This window comes from Lissotriton helveticus, chromosome 12, assembly GCF_964261635.1.
Source record: "Lissotriton helveticus chromosome 12, aLisHel1.1, whole genome shotgun sequence".
Lineage (NCBI taxonomy): Eukaryota > Metazoa > Chordata > Amphibia > Caudata > Salamandridae > Lissotriton > Lissotriton helveticus.
In genome coordinates this window covers 870,141,670-870,156,039 of record NC_136073.1, presented here as the reverse complement: position 1 = coordinate 870,156,039, position 14,370 = coordinate 870,141,670, and the positions used below count along the sequence as shown (strand labels likewise).

Below are 14,370 nucleotides of genomic sequence, written 5' to 3'. Positions count from 1 at the left end.
TTAGGGCTGGCGACACTTCAGGCTCTTAGAGCCGGCGTCACTTCAGGCTCTTGGAGCCGGAGACACATCAGGCTCTTGGAGCCGGAGACACATCAGGCTCTTGGAGCCGGCGACGTTTCAGGCTCTTGGAGCCGGCGACGTTTCAGGCTCTTGGAGCCGGCGACGTTTCAGGCTCTTGGAGCCGGCAACGTTTCAGGCTCTTGGAGCCGGCTATGCTTCAGGCTCTTGGAGCCGGTGACGCTTCAGGCTCCTGGAGCCGGCGACGCTTCAGGCTCCTGGAGCCGGCGACACTTCAGGCTCTTGGAGCCGGCGACACTTCAGGCTCTTGGAGCCGGAGACACTTCAGGCTCTTGGAGCCGGAGACTTTTCAGGCTCTTTGAGCCGGCGACACTTCAGGCTCTTGGAGCCGGCGACACTTCAGGCTCTTGGAGCCGGCGACACTTCAGGCTCTTGGAGCCGGCGACACTTCAGGCTCTTGGAGCCGGAGACACTTCAGGCTCTTGGAGCCGGCGACGCTTCAGGCTCTTGGAGCCGGCGACGCTTCGGGCTCTTGGAGCCGGCGACGCTTCGGGCTCCTGGAGCCGGCGACGCTTCGGGCTCCTGGAGCCGGCGACGCTTCGGGCTCCTGGAGCCGGCGACGCTTCAGGCTCTTGGAGCCGGCGACGCTTCAGGCTCTTGGAGCCGGCGACGCTTCAGGCTCTTGGAGCCGGCGACGCTTCAGGCTCTTGGAGCCGGCGACGCTTCAGGCTCTTGGAGCCGGCGACGCTTCAGGCTCCTGGAGCCGGCGACGCTTCAGGCTCCTGGAGCCGGCGACGCTTCAGGCTCCTGGAGCCGGCGACGCTTCAGGCTCCTGGAGCCGGCGACGCTTCAGGCTCCTGGAGCCGGCGACGCTTCAGGCTTCTGTTCCTGCATTTCGATTGCTATGTTGTGGTCAGCCAGCCATTTCTTTAATTGCTATGTTTTGTAAATCATGTACCCGCTGTTTACAATAAGTTGCAATTTAGTACATTTTTGAGACACTTTTTATGTTCTCCTTATTTTCTTTGTAAGTTGAGAAGCGCGAGCTTTGGGTGAGCATCTGATCTGCAGGCTGCAGGGATCTAAAGGATCCTCTTAGAAGGCTGCAGAGTCTTTGCGAATGCATTGGCTCTCTCCCCGTACAGGCTGCTGGGTCTTAGAGAATCCAGGGGCTTGCCTTGCCAGGCTTCAGTCTTTGCGAATCCAGGGGCTCTCTGTGGCAGGCTTTAGAGCATTTGAGAATCCAGCAGCTCTCCTTCACAGGCTGCAGAGTCTTTGAGAATCCAGTGGCTCTCTTTTACAGGCTGCAGAGTCTTGGAGAATCCAGTGGCTCTCCTTTACAGGCTGCAGAGTCTTTGCGAATCCAGTGGCTCTCCGTGGCAGGCTTTAGAGCATTTGAGAATCCAGCGGCTCTCCTTCACAGGCTGCAGAGTCTTTGAGAATCCAGTGGCTCTCTTTTACAGGCTGCAGAGTCTTGGAGAATCCAGTGGCTCTCCTTTACAGGCTGCAGAGTCTTTGCGAATCCATTGGCTCACCTTTACAGGCTGCAGAGTCTTGGAGAATCCAGTGGCTCTCCTTTACAGGCTGCAGAGTCTTTGCGAATCCATTGGCTCTCCGTGGCAGGCTTTAGAGCATTTAAGAATCCAGCGGCTCTTCTTTACAGGCTGTGGTCTTTGAGAATCCAGTGGCTCTCCTTTACAGGCTGCAGAGTCTTTGCGAATCCAGTGGCTCTCCTTTACAGTCTGCAGAGTCTTTGCGAATCCAGTGGCTCTCCGTGGCAGGCTTTAGAGCATTTAAGAATCCAGCGGCTCTTCTTTACAGGCTGCAGACTGAGAATCCAGCGTCTCTCCTTTACAGGCTGCAGACTGAGAATCCATTGGCTCACCTTTACAGGCTGCAGACTGAGAATCCATTGGCTCACCTTTACAGGCTGCAGACTGAGAATCCATTGGCTCACCTTTACAGGCTGCAGACTGAGAATCCATTGGCTCTCCTTTACAGGCTGCAGAGTCTTTGAGAATCCATCCAGTGGCTCTCTTTTACAGGCTGCAGAGTCTTTTAGAATCCAGTGGCTCCCTTTGGCAGGCGGCAGCCTTTGGGAATCCAGTGGCTCCCTTTGGCAGGCGGCAGCCTTTGGGAATCCAGTGGCTCTCCTTTACAATAATAGAGATATGACAACACCAAAAGACTCATGCGATAAATGACTGTGATTTAATCAATTAAACAAGGGTTGTCAATGGATCAACAGTTCACATGAAACTATATATCACATTCAGCATTTTTGGATAAAACAGATGCATATAACGCGTGGTGACAAGTGCGAAAATAGGGATCCGTCGAAGTGGTGTGCAAGGGGAAGGTAGTGCATATATATATATATATACATCAACATTCCATTTAGGAGACCTATCTCGCCAGATTTCTGGCAAATACGATTAAATGCGAAAAATAAGCAATAGATGCAGTTATAAATGAACTGTCATCCAGGTTTGAAGTAGAAGGAAAGAAAAAGTTGACGTTTCGACCCCTATGGGGACCAACAAAGTGAGTGTCTTGGAGGTGGGGTCTTCTTCAGGACCAAGATATGTGGGGGGGGCGTCACTTCATGCTGGAAAATGAGGATTTGGGCCTGCAGGGCACTATTGAAAGGTATATTGGGTACCATAGGATTAGAAGTTGTCTATGGTTGACTGATAAAGCAGTAACGGAGGCACAAGGTTCAAGCGTAACCTATGGCTCAGGGAAGCGTCGAGCCATCTGTCAGATGGGGCTAGCGATGTATTGAGGACAATGGCGCACACAAGTCTGTCCCGCATCCGGAAGGAAGGTCCGCATTCCAGACACCTGTGAACACGTTTACCACACTTTACATCACATCCGGGTTACTGCTGAAATATCAGCTTGTAAGTGATTGTTAAATTGTGGGGAAAGTGCTCCAATTTTTATAGGTGGGGGGGGAGGAGTTGTAGAATGCACAAACCTGCTGGAAAAAAACATTTTAAACTAATAAATATGTTTAAAACTTTAAAACGCCTGTAAAGGGCTGTGTTCGGGAATTGAAACCACAGTGTTGCTTCTGATTTTGAGATCCCTGCGCCTCTGCAGATCTCATGCTTGATCTTGGTGGATGCAACTGAGATAGCTCCCTCTGGCGCAGCAGGCTCCTTCATGCCAGGCTTGAACCCCAAGCCAGCATCCAACCCTGCCTTGGAGTCTCCTTGCCAATGCATTGCCTCGTCCGTTCAAATATTTGAGTAGGGGGCCCAAAGTTGGTCCAGGACGGCCAGATCCATGCCGCATCCACACGATGCACTTTTGAAACTCAATACCGGGGTTGGCACTGATTCATGTAGTCCGTGGTTGATCAGTCGGGCATGGAGTAAGCTCTTCTGGGCCTGCGCTGGACTCCCCTGGTATGTGGGGATGGTATGGCCCATCCACCGCAGGCCAGTTGTATATGGCTGTGCCCGTTTAAATACCTTGTAAATCCGGTGTATCAGCCCTCCACTTCCCCTATAGAGCTAATAAACGACACGCAGCTAAAGTTAATACGGCAGTAAATGGCCTGCGTGGGATTCCCAGCCTTCCTGGCCTCTTTATAGCCACACTTGGCTTTTTACTCTCCTTATAAACTAGGGGTTCCATCCTTTTATAAGGCCAGCAGAATCTGAAATGGAGGCTGTCGCGCGGTCTTCCCCAAAACACACCCTCTCGCCCAGCAGTCGTGTTCGCTTCCCACTGCCCCCCAGACTCTTCCTCTTAAACCAACTCTGCCTCCTCTAGGGTGACATCCTTTCATCATCCCGCCAAGCTTATAACTAAGAATTATAGCCCAGGGCAGTAATGGTTGTTAAAGGCCCGGAACCTGAGCTGTAGGGCCGAGCCGCAGGCAGGGGCCTATAACGGCGGTGAAGGCCTTTAAGAGCTGTTACAGCCAGAGGGAGAGGTGCTATTCAGCTAATAACACATTCCAGCCTCTGAGAAGAGAGTGTTCAAAATGAAAAGGCGAGAAGCAGAAAGGTGAGCATCACAATGTTGGAGCAGGAGGTCTGTACCAGCCATTATTGGCCCCGGGCCACTCTGCTGTGTTCAGTGGAGCTCTCCTCATCCCAGTGCTATAATATCACAATATCACACGCTGCAGAGGGCTGTGCTTCAGACTTCTAGGCCTCAATCGGACTCGAGAGCCGTTGACAGCCAGCGCAGCCTGGAGCAGAAACCGCCAGTGATATATGAACATTTCACCCCCTGGAAGAGCGTTCTAAAGTCACAAGGGAGACACAGGTTCAGTTTTCTATTAGAGGTTGTTGTTGTTGGTCCATCATCAGGCTTCTAGTGAATTTTCTACTAATGTACTATACAGGATAAAGGACCCCCCACACCTCCGCTTTGGTAGCTAGACTAAAACTTGGGTCTCTAAAAACTTAGCAAGAAATTGATATGGGGAGTACCGGTGGCCCAGCCTGCGTTACTGACGGGTGGCACAGACTGTGTTAAGGACGGGTGGCACAGTCCCTCGATGAAGGACAGGTGGCACGGTCTCTGTATGAAGGACGGGTGGCACGGTCCCTCTATGAAGGACGGGTGGCACGGTCTCTGTATGAAGGACGGGTGGCACAGTCCCTCGATGAAGGACGGGTGGCACGGTTTCTACTTAGGACAGGGTACAGACCCGGCATCAAGGCTGGATGTCACTGTATTTATATTAAGAACATGTCATGTCTGCGTTATGGACACACTGCATCCTGTGTGCATTATGAACTTGTGACGCAATCTGTGTATTAAGGGGCACTCGACATAGACACTTGGCAGTACCCATTCCCTAATATATATAATATTTACCTTTGCAAACTTCACGGAGTCACTCAAGATCAGTCGCAACCTGAATACACGTAGGGCTTCTTTTCAGAAGTGAGCCAGCTATTCGCACACATTAAGGGTCGATGCCCACTGAGCATTTATTAGGGGGGGGGGCACCGGGCACACCTCGGTACTGAGGGCAGGTGGGCATGTCGACTAAAGAAAGGTGGCAGGACTGGCACACACTGCCAGCTCAGGACAGGTGGCACTGTATCCGCGAGTTTCTTTCTCATCGGTATAGATGGCAGTCCACCTGATAAAAGCCTGTGGCACAGTTTGCGTTCCCAAAATAGGTGGCACAGGTGACCTGTGATTTTCTCCAATCGAAGTATTTTTTTCCCCCCGCTAGTTTTTACGTTTCTGAGCATTGTATATCTGATTCACTTATAACTTTGTTTGCTATGTCTACTCTTGTTTTCTACATCCGACATGTAAAACGCTCTGATACCCGCAAGGGTCTTGTTCGCGCTATATAAAACCTTCAAATAAATAAATAAATTAAGGGCTCCGCTCCCTTACAACAACTTAAAGGCACGACCGGGGTGCTCGTCACCGCCTGAATGTACTTCACATTATTTCCAATTCAGAAAGATTCCCTTTGGTGCCCTTTAAGGCCGCGCCAGGCGCAGCTCTGAGAGTCACGTGACAGTCCTGCGAGTGGCCACGCCCCCTGCGAGAAGAGCTAGACCGCTCAGATGGCTCCCAGGGGAAATGGAGTCTGATATTTTTCTCTATTTTTCTGTCCTGGAGAAAGAAAATCCTTCCCTTACACCCAGACCACATCTGGGGGGGATCCGTTCCCCTTTCTTCCTCGAAAGGGACTTCGCCGGCCCTTGACCGGAGTAAATTTCCGACCATGTCCATAGTGGGAAAGGGTTGAATTTCAGTTTGTGAATGCTGCAAACGCCCCAAAACTTGAAAGGCACCTGCGGGGAGAACTCACAGTAGTAAATGCAGTAAAGCCTAAACCTTCCAGGAATCTTTACTACATTTCTGGCATCCGTAAATGGGAATGAATTCAGCGGTAAACATACGTTTACAGCTGAAAATACCGTTGTGAACCGCCCCAAAGTTTTATGCATTTTTTATTTTTACATTTTTATTTTAGTGTGTTTTTTATTTTCATTTTTTTTAACTTTTTAGCGTACTTTCATGTGATCTGTCTTTTGCACAGTGAGGACTGTTAAAGTCAAGTCAAATCAAATCAGGTGTTTAAGCGCGACTACTCACCTGCAAGGGGCTCAAGGTGCTGGGGGGGGGGGGGGTTTGCAGGTTCTAGTCCATCAAGGAGGGGGTCTGTCGAAGAGCCAGGTTTTGAGTTTTTTTGCACCCGGGCTGCGTGCTGCACTTTAAGGGTCTGCCCAACCAGTCACCGGATGCCTTCTGCAGGCCTGCCCTGGCACCCTGACAGTTTCCATTTTTAAAGTCTGAGGTATGCCATGGCAAGTTCCTTCCAGGCCGCGGGTTAAGTCACCAGCAGGTGTTAATGCTACGCAGGGCCCCGTCCACAGGTGTTTATATAGTTAACGTAAATTATCGTCCCTTAAAACGGGGCTCTCCAGGCTTTCATCTCCAAATACATGTCGGTAGTGTATAAACAGATGATGCTGTGTGGTCGTATTGAGCCGCCTCCGATCCCCGCGCCAACGCCCACTTATCGCTGCGGGCTGATGACCTCACTGCTCTAGCATGATGTCATCAGCGTGAGACTGCCTGATCTTGTTCTGTCTTTAGCCACTATTATGGGATAAACTTTTTTATGTCAGGAAATTAAAGAAGCTTTTAAGAATATTGAAAAAGCTGTATTAAATTTATGTCACGCAATTTTCGACATCTTGTCTCAAAACTGTCGCCGTGAGAGCATTTGATTATATTCTAAGCCAGTCCAGGGCATTGGCTCAGCATCTGGGGTGTATGGAAGTACCTTTCGAGCTGGTGAACGCGGGTGTGAGTGGCTCATCAGTTCTTCTGTCCCCTTGCCTCCTCTGGTTCTCAAAGTCCCCGGTTCATAGTAGTAGGAGAAAGCAAAGTTACAGACACTATTTTTAGGTCTGGCGTTAGCCAAGACCTTTGGTTTTACTAAAATGATGTTTAATGCACTCACTCATAGGGGATTACAGCCAGTTCTCTTCATTCATAGGTCTGTTATTGTGTCATTCACATTTTAATTCACCAACTACAGAAGACAATACAGTGCAACAGGTCAGCCCCCTTTAGTCATTGGCTGGCTTCACTGCCATTTCCCAAGGAGCACATGCACACACAAAGTAGTTCCATTCAGTGCCAGGGACTACTGTAGCGCATTTTGGAACACCAATTTTTTTTTGCTTTTAGCCAGTGTTTTTTTTGTTTGACTTGATGAGGGCCCAGCAGCTTCCCCAACAATGTTTTGCAAAAACCATGACAAAACAAAATAGGAATTGATAAAGCCAAAAAGTTTGAAGTCAATGCAAGACATATTGACTTTGCCTATGCTTGTTTATCCTGACGTGGGACAACTTGGTTTCTGTGAGTAAGGGTGTAAGGGGAAGAATGTGGGAGGCATATATACTATCCTTGGAAAGGTCCCTGGAAGCTATAGCTCCAGACATAAAGATGGGGTTCCTTATAGAATTCCTTTCCTTCTGCGCGGACATCTTCAGAATCATAGCTTTTCACACCTATCTTTTAAACACTTGTTTGGGTTAAGATCGGTACATATATATATATTTTTTTTCCTCTGCATTGATTGCATTTTCCAGGTAGAGAAATCACTTCTTTTACTTCCTTTAATAATACAGAGGTGCTACCGTCAATGTATGCATTTACTCCAGTAATTTTTGCAACCACAGTTGTGTGTGTAAATTTCATGTGAAAAGTTATTGAAAATATTTCTGATATTCTGTCAAAATTTCGCCTTTTTGGTTATTTGACACTTTCCTAGTGGCTACCAAACTGCCTGTCCCCTGGGAACTGCCTGTGTCGCATACCTCCCGCAATACTACTGTATGCTAGTAACACATCTATTTAAATTGCTGTAAAATATTTAGTTCTTTAGACTTACTTATGGTTTTCTAAAAACACATCGCAGGTTAAAAACATAGGGCCCAGTTCGCAAGCGAGTTTTGAGGCGTAAGTGTGACTTACCCCTAGATAAAGTTATAACTTACTCGTGCCTAATTTACACCTGAGTCGTGAAGCGTTTAACAGGTAAGATTTCACGTGATACACCAGTGTATAGTACATGTTCCCTACATTCCTTAGTCTTCGTCCTTTTAACACTGGCACACACAAAGTCACACACTCCTAACTTCCTTTGCTTATGAGAAATTTGGTGCTTCTAATATACAGAAAATATACACTCCAGTATTGCTTGATGTTTCGTTAAAAAAATAGAATAGAAATAGAATGCTAAGGCATTTGCAACAGATTAGGATATAAAATCAAGTCGAGTTGTCAATTCTTTCTTAAAATGTGGAATTTATGAAAAATATTTATTAGCTATTTTTGTTGTTCTTAAAACTATAAAAAGGTCTCCAAACTATTAAACGTCCATGCTTAGCATTTTTTAAATGTGAGTGTTTGAAAGGCAATACATTTACAGACTTTTTATCAATTTTTTTTGCTGTGGTTTATAAATCATGTGCCTTTCAACCAATCCTAACATTTAAAAAATGCAAAAATAGTTTTATTGCTGTTTAAGAACACCTAAACTTCTTAGCAACTGGATTGATAAATACGTCAGTAGGACTTTTTAACAGACAACTTTAACTTTTGCAAGTTTTTGAGAAAATATTACTTTTGTAGATTTTTTTAACTTGTGAGTACAGCTTTGTAAAATTCTTTAACAGTTTAACTAGCACTATGCTAAAAACTCACTTTAGACGTTCATATTTGTTTTTTATTGATTAACTCAAAATTCAAAGAAATAATGCCAACATGTAGTAAAAAACATCCAAAACAAGTGAGGACTTTTTTAACTAACAATTTTAGCTAGACTGAAACTCAGATCAGTGTTTTATTATGAGCAAGACTATGTAGTCACTTAAAAAGAATTGCTAAACTGTGACTAAATAAAAAAAAAATTGAGAATTGACCATGACACAAAGGGCAATAAAATAATTTAAAAAAAACAAACTTGTTGACTATTTTGTGGATTCAAGTGGCTGTTGGCTCTGATATCCATTGTATAACTTCACAATTTGGAAAATAATCACAACATTAATTTGTAGACTTGTTAATTAGATGTTGCGTACATTTTCAGTGTTAGAATTTGCCAAGTGTCCGTCTGGAAGGCATTTGCTTTGAAGTAGCCACCAAGACTTCATTTGGGCACTCTACACAACGCCCATGATAAACCTTTAGAGAAATATAATGTGATGTTTTAGAAGTGTAAATATCCGGTTATGTACATAGCGCCTCGTCATGCAGATACCCGCTTCGACGCACTCCCAGTGTTTTCCCTATACCACATAAACGAGAAAACAAATTTGCACTCATTACGCCTCGTGGCTATGAGCAGAAACGCTTGTCTTTGTCAAGTCGCATTTTTTGGCTTTAAAAAGCACATATGTAAAAGCGTAACCTGCATAGGTCCTTTTTTGAAGCATTATGGGCGCTTGCAGAGATGACTTGATCCCGCTCAAATCCGTCTTTCGTTGCTAGTTTCAGGAACCACCTCGTCCGCTCCATGGGCCGCAAAGCTAGAATTGAAACAGAGTATCGCCTCTTCCTGGAGGCCTGGCCAATCCGATTACAGTTTAAAGTGTGAAAAGGAAATGCAGGCCTGATAGCAAGATAAAAGCAGGAAGCATTCATTGGTTTGTTGAGTTTCCTCTGATCGCATCTTGAAGTGTGCGACAGCGAAATAATGCATGCACTGAAAAAAGAAACTTGTGTCTTGTATTCGTTTGTATGAGTGAGTGACGCCCAAATTCTCCAATTGGGAACACTCTTCTATAAGCAGCACTTGTATTACATTGAATATCTGTCCAGATTGGGTGAGATCTACAGTTCACGTTGGGTAGTGAGACCTACAGTCCTCCATTTACTTGTAACTTTTATTTAAAGCAAACTCTGTGAGGACACTTAAAGCAGCAATGGACTATTTATTTGTTTTAAATGACATAAAAATGTCTTTTGGCGACAGCGGCGTGTCTGAAAAATATTTTCGTATTTGAATATGTGGGGATAAATTGTGAAATGTTTTTGTTTTTAAATTATTGTTTACTTTAAAAATGTATGTTTATGTGCACTATTGTCTAATAAACTGTGTATATAAGTGAAGTTAATTCCTTAATTTCTTACCTGAATAACCCTCCCTTATCCTCCCACACTCTTTTCCCTAAAACTAAACTTCAAATCATTATTCACCCTCTAGTGGATTTAGTTAGTAGTTGCTCTACCCTAAATGTACGCTGTAAGTTTCCACAGAAATTGAAGTGGGCTCTCTATATCCTATAGAGATTGTCTGAGATATATACCCATAACTAGTTGTGGTTCTAAAACAATATGAAATGTCCGCCGAATGTGTGATTTAGCTTTTCTGTTGTATTCTAGTTCACTCGAGCTAATGCGTTTGCATATCGGCCATGCACACTCCTTCCTTGCCATTAACGCTCCTTCCGTCTTTTTCAGTTTGTCCCAGCATCGATATTCGAAATAACTTGAGCCAACTCAGCCAACTAGAGAACTGCACCGTGATCGAAGGCCACCTGCAAATCCTGCTCATCTTCTCCACCAAGGCGGAAGACTTCCGCCACCTCCGCTTCCCCAAACTGGTTATGATCACCAACTACCTGCTCCTCTTTCGGGTCTACGGGCTGGAGAGCCTCAAGAATCTTTTCCCAAACCTCACTGTGATACGCGGCACCCATCTCTTCTTCAACTATGCCCTGGTTATCTATGAGATGGTGCACCTGAGGGAGATTGGCCTGTACAGTCTAACGAGAATAATCCGGGGCTCGGTGCGCATCGAGAAGAACGACGAGCTCTGCTACATCTCCACCATCGATTGGACTCGTGTTCTCGAATCCGTAGAGGACAACTTCATCGATTCTAACAAGGATGTGAAAGAATGCGGGGACGTGTGTCCCGGCGCCATGAAGGGGAAAACCTACTGCCCCACCACCATCTTGAACGACTTGTACCTGGATCGCTGCTGGACTCAAGACCACTGTCAACGAAGTAAGTAAAATCGAGAAAAAATGATTTTGTTTTTGTTTGTGTCTACATGTAGCCTTACCGTTTTGCTTTCTGTACATTGATGTATCACAGTCTTGATTTAAGCTGTCCAAAGAGGTAATTATTTTTAGAATACTTTTTCTAAAGCTAACTGCTAAATGATTAGCTCTGTGTTCCAATTTGAGACCCCCTTTTAAAGTTCATAATGAGTAGACGGCAGGGTTGCTAATGAAATTAATTTATTATAAAGTAACCTACTTGTAAACTTTCTTTGATCTACCAGAGTCTTATTCACTTTGCTGATATCTATAAATGACAATTTTTTGTATCTGGACTTGATCATCTACTGGTTATATTTCACCTAAATCTTCTTCACATGATGTTTTGTCTTATTTTCAGTAGTTGATTCAAGTCCGCATTTGATCTTAATCTCATCATTGTACTGCCTGTGTTTTTGTGTTTGATGTATGTTTGTGGGGTTGCCTTTGCTTTGTTAACTCCTCCGCTGCGCCCAACGTTCCGCGCTGGTGCGGAACGTTCTATTGCGCGGGCGGGGCCGGAACGTTCAGTGGACGTGCGCAGCACTACCGAGGTAGTGCACGCGACGTCCGCTGAACGTGCGCCGCACGGAAGGGGTTAAACCAACCTAGTCCTCATTGTATTTGTCAATTACTTGACAGTATGGAAGAATTTATAGTCTTTGTGATAAGTTCATTTTGTTCCCTAAGCTTGTGGATTTCCTAAATTGCCGTTTGAAGACACTGAAAAATATTGGTTAGTACTCCGCCTTTAAAACAGGATTGTAGCAGTCAATCACTCGAATGTTTCACCTGAAAATACTTTGGCAAGAAGACAAAGTGTGTGCAGTTAGTAAATATGTCTCAAGTTTTTTCTTGCGTGATCAACTTGCCCTGCAGGTTTCTCACGTTCAATTTAACAAGACAATATCTTGCAATATTTTCAGCTCCACTATTTATAATTGATGTGCTACTACTGAGCACACTTAAAACACCAGGGCGCCTCTCACATGGACCCGTGGAGTGGTGCCAAGAATTATGCTGTTAACGGCCTGGAAGGGCAAGCGGCTTGTCCAGAAAGTTGTGTTGAGTTTGCACTACTAGGTGACACTCCTGCATGATGTTGGCATTTGTTGATCGGTGGAAGGTTTAGAAAGCATGTACCGTGTATGCTAGTTTTCTTACACAACTGCTCCGCTACCCCCGTAGTCGACTTGTCTTCTATAGAGATTGTCTCAACTCTGAAGGCATCAGGCTGTACATTGTTTTGCAGTAAATTCTTAATTAATACCTTTCTCAGTTTGATAGTGACCAGGAAATGGTGTACACACAGTTTGTTGCACACTTGCCACATAAAGCACGTACAGTCCCTGTGGCAAAGTACATACTCTAAACCACATAAGGGTACTCCTATAATCTCCCCTATACGCATACAAACCACGTGAAAGCACACTTGTGCATGCACACACCAACACACATACCAACACACCTCGCTCCCACTCTTTGCCTTTGCTCGTTGTGCCTGGTTTCTGGTCTCCGCGCTTGTGAGGTTAATGCAGGTCGACACCGAGGTAAGTTGGCAAGGCTCGCTGGCTCCACGCCTGCATGATGCTTCGCTGCAGCGAGCACTGACGTTCATAACATGTTTTCATAAATAACCTTTCTAAAGATTAATGTGCAGAGTTAAGTTCTGAATTTTAATGGCTACGCCAGTAGACGTCCTAGTTTGACTTGTTTTCCCATCTTGCGAGTGAGGCGATCTTCCCAGGAGTCGGTCGGCGATCCACTGATCCAACAGTCTCGGGTCTGTGGCCTTTCGTGGGACTCACCACGCCGCCCTTGTGAGCTCTCCAGTGTCCGTCAATCTACGGATAGCCGGTCACGGGAAAGTCCTTGAGATCTGTTATGATCAAGCTGCTATACCTGGATTAAACCCAGATCTTTTGACTGAGTGTGAGTGTTTGATTGATTCAGATGCTCCGTCCATCACCACCCCCTTTTGTACCGCTTTTGGCCACCATAGGTGTGGCAGGGTATGCTCAGACGTGAGTCCCTTGCTCACTTTGCCACTGGATTCAAGCAAGCCTGGCTGAAGACGGCTGTAATGCCAGAAACCGGTCCTCAGAAGCTTGTTTCCGGTCCAGGGAAGACATGGCTTGGCAGTTCGGGCTGGACTGTTCCCATGAGGCACAGGGTCAGACTGATTTGCATATAGCCATGTCTGAACTGGGGTGGCAGAGTGGGCTAAAGAACGGTGATGGATTAAACCCAGATCTTTTGACTGGGTGTGAGTGTTTGATTGATTCAGATGCTCCGTCCATCACCACCCCCTTTTGTACCGCTATACCTTCAGCATGCTTTCAATTCTCCAGGATCTCTGGTGCCTACAACTCGCTCAGCTTTGATCATTTTTGACAACTGTCCTACCAACCGATGAAGAGTTTTTCGTCGCCGTGTAATCCGCTTCGCCCCAGATCGTCCTTCGATGCAGAATTCCAAGTTCCATGCCTGCCTACCGTGTTACGGCTTTCATCTGTTTTGCAATTCTGAATGTGGGCGATATTTTGGACAGGAGCCTGAGAGCTTGCCTGAATAAACACCCCCGCCATTGCACAGCGAGCATGCTGGTAGGACCCGGACGCTTGCTCTGGGCACCTGCCCACACTGATGGATCCCTTCTCGCGTACGCAAACTTGGCTGTTCCAGCGTGTTTGTACAGTGCTGTAGCATCAACATCAGGTTGTGGTGTGACATGGTGTTGAGGTTGCTCTCGCCGCAGTGTGTCTTTGCTGAATAACAGCTTCTCAGTGTAGTCCGGGAGCTTGAGACGCTCCTGGAGGGATTTTGAGCTGCTTGCAAGCTCCAGGCTCTCTCTCTTGGATTTAAAGAGGCTCTGCGTTGTAGAAAGGGGTCTCCGTGGCCCCCAGCTCCTGAGCATCTCTAACGCCGTTTGGTTCCTTGGTGGAATAGCAAGGCCGGCATGTAGGTCTTTGCAGAAATGTCTAGTAAAGGTTGGTCTAGCTCTGCACCCAGGGGGACCAGAGCCCCTGACTTCTTCAAATATTTGTCCAAATCTTGGATTAGGACAAGCTGAGGAGCTTTCATCACTATTGTTTGCACACAAATGCGAAGTAGAACCTTTGTGCCGTAGAGGATACAGGACTCTTCACAGGTCATGCGGTTGAAGCCAGAGTCTCAGAATTCTCAGTGATAACCTGTGATCAGGATCTTCACGTTTCATCCATTTTGTCTTTACGGTTCATTCCTCTGCGCCTATATTGCCTATTCCTGGGTATACGGCCAATGGAATCGG

At 46.1% G+C, this 14,370-nt stretch overlaps 1 protein-coding gene across 1 annotated transcript in view; it reads left to right on the top strand.

Moving 5' to 3' along the window:
* INSR (insulin receptor) overlaps positions 1-14,370 on the top strand; it is a 305,153-nt gene that overhangs the window by 69,331 nt on the left and 221,452 nt on the right. The window contains exon 2 of the mRNA XM_078670766.1: positions 10,495-11,043. Coding sequence (XP_078526892.1) covers positions 10,495-11,043 — 549 coding nt within the window. The remainder of the gene's footprint in view (positions 1-10,494; positions 11,044-14,370) is intronic.